We start from the raw sequence: 1,757 nt of genomic DNA, 5'->3' as shown, positions 1-1,757 counted from the left end.
AGGAGAACACCATTCCTCTCCTGAGAGGCTGTGTTGGCTCAAGTCCTAACCCTGGTGAATCCACCCCCCATGGTGTACCTCACATCACATTGGTGTCTTTGGTAATATGTGTATATGCAGTCAGCTCTGAGGACTGGATTGGAACATTCTGGTCCCCTTGTTGCCAGTTTTGCCTCCATCCCTCCTCTAGAGCTGAGCACTGCAGCCCCATCCTATCAACCAGCCCCCTAGGCGGCCCCATCCTCTCAGACAACCCCATCCTCTCAGGCAGCCCCATTCCCCAAGGCAGCCCCATCACTCAGACAGCCCCAAGGCAGCCCCATCCGCTCAGACAGCCCCCAAGGCAGCCCCATCCGCTCAGACAGCCCCCAAGGCAGCCCCATCCGCTCAGACAGCCCCAAGGCAGCCCCATCCGCTCAGACAGCCCCCGAGGCAGCCCATCCGCTCAGACAGCCCCCGAGGCAGCCCCATCCTCTCAGCCAGCCCTCGAGGCGGCCCCATCCTCTCACCACCCCCAAGGCAGCCCCATCCTCTTATACAGCCCCCAAGGCAGCCGGTCCTCTCAGTCCAAACTTGCAGTGCTGTAGCCTGTGTTTCTCTGTCTCTACTGCCTGCTTGACCAGCCCTGTGCTTGTGTGGTAGAGTCTCACTATTTGCCTCTTGTCTGCCCAAGTTTTGCTGATCAAAACCAATGGGATGGCTGCTCTGTGCTGTTGACTAGTGTATTGTCCCTTTTCTGCTGTAGCTTGCTTTGTCCTGCTACGAGAGCCTTCACAATCGCTGTGTGTCGCTGAGAATGGCAGTATGCATCCATGTTTTCTATCTATCTGTGTGTGAGTGCATTGTGTGTGTCTGTGTGTGTGTGTGTACGGTGTTGAGTGATACGGTGGCACTATGCTTCATGTCAGTGACTGAGTGTGTTTACATCAGCAGTCGGAGGCCAGCGAGCACATGGAGGTGGCATCCTCCTCCACTGAGGACCTAAGGTACTTTATTATGAATTAAGATCATGTCCCAGGGTGTCTCCTTTGGCTGAGAGAGGGGCGGAGGTGCATGCAGAGGGGGAGCACACAGGGCAGGGGCCACGACATGGTCAAAGCACACCAAACCCCTACCTCTGCTGGTAGAGGGCTTTGTTTGGGCACATTCTTCTTCTTCCCCACATACACCTCCATMTTGTCACTTCGTTTAAGGTCTGCTAACTTCTTCTTCCCCAGTGACTTAGCTTGGACCGTTTGTTGCTCGAGTCTCTCGATTACTTCCTCTGAGCTTGTGGATGTTTTGGGTTTCGGTGAGGCTTGCACGATCTGAATGCAGTTTTCCACCACCTCATCACGGTCTTCTTCAAGTCTGTCTCCTTCCTTTTCTTTTCGTTCGCTTTTGACGCACCCCTCCACCTCCTCCTCACTGCTCTCCTCTCCTTCCCTAGCCTGTTTTTCACTCAGCGAGCATCTCTCGAAGACTTTATCACTTTCCTCCCCTTCCTCACTTTTCACAGACCTCTCCACCACTTCACTCTCTCCCTCCTCAGCCTCCTCATCTTCCACCTCTTCCTCACTTTTCACACACCTCTCCACCACTTCACTCTCTCCCTCCTCTTTGCCGACCTCCTCTTCCACTTCCTCACTTTTCACAGACCTCTCCAACACTTCACTCTCTCCCTCCTCAGCCTCCTCTTTACCCTCATCTTCCACCTCTTCCTCACTTTTCACACACCTCTCCACCACTTCACTCTCTCCCTCATCAGCCTCCTCTTT

General features: G+C 54.3%; 2 protein-coding genes across 2 annotated transcripts in view; one reads left to right on the top strand and one right to left on the bottom strand.

Moving 5' to 3' along the window:
• LOC111960359 (apolipoprotein A-I-2) overlaps positions 1 to 1,757 on the top strand; it is a 75,913-nt gene that overhangs the window by 56,814 nt on the left and 17,342 nt on the right. The window lies entirely within an intron of this gene.
• Positions 1 to 1,757, bottom strand: part of LOC111957109 (centrosomal protein of 164 kDa) — a 17,053-nt gene that overhangs the window by 8,778 nt on the left and 6,518 nt on the right. Inside the window, exon 9 of the mRNA XM_070436790.1 lies at positions 1,116 to 1,757. This exon is cut by the window's right edge and continues 1,005 nt beyond it. Within this exon, the coding sequence (XP_070292891.1) occupies positions 1,116 to 1,757 (642 nt within the window). The remainder of the gene's footprint in view (positions 1 to 1,115) is intronic.

The sequence above is a fragment of the Salvelinus sp. IW2-2015 genome, linkage group LG4p (assembly GCF_002910315.2).
Source record: "Salvelinus sp. IW2-2015 linkage group LG4p, ASM291031v2, whole genome shotgun sequence".
Classification (NCBI taxonomy): Eukaryota; Metazoa; Chordata; class Actinopteri; order Salmoniformes; family Salmonidae; genus Salvelinus; species Salvelinus sp. IW2-2015.
Note: the sequence above shows the minus strand (reverse complement) of the source record. Positions and strands in the feature narration are given on the sequence as shown.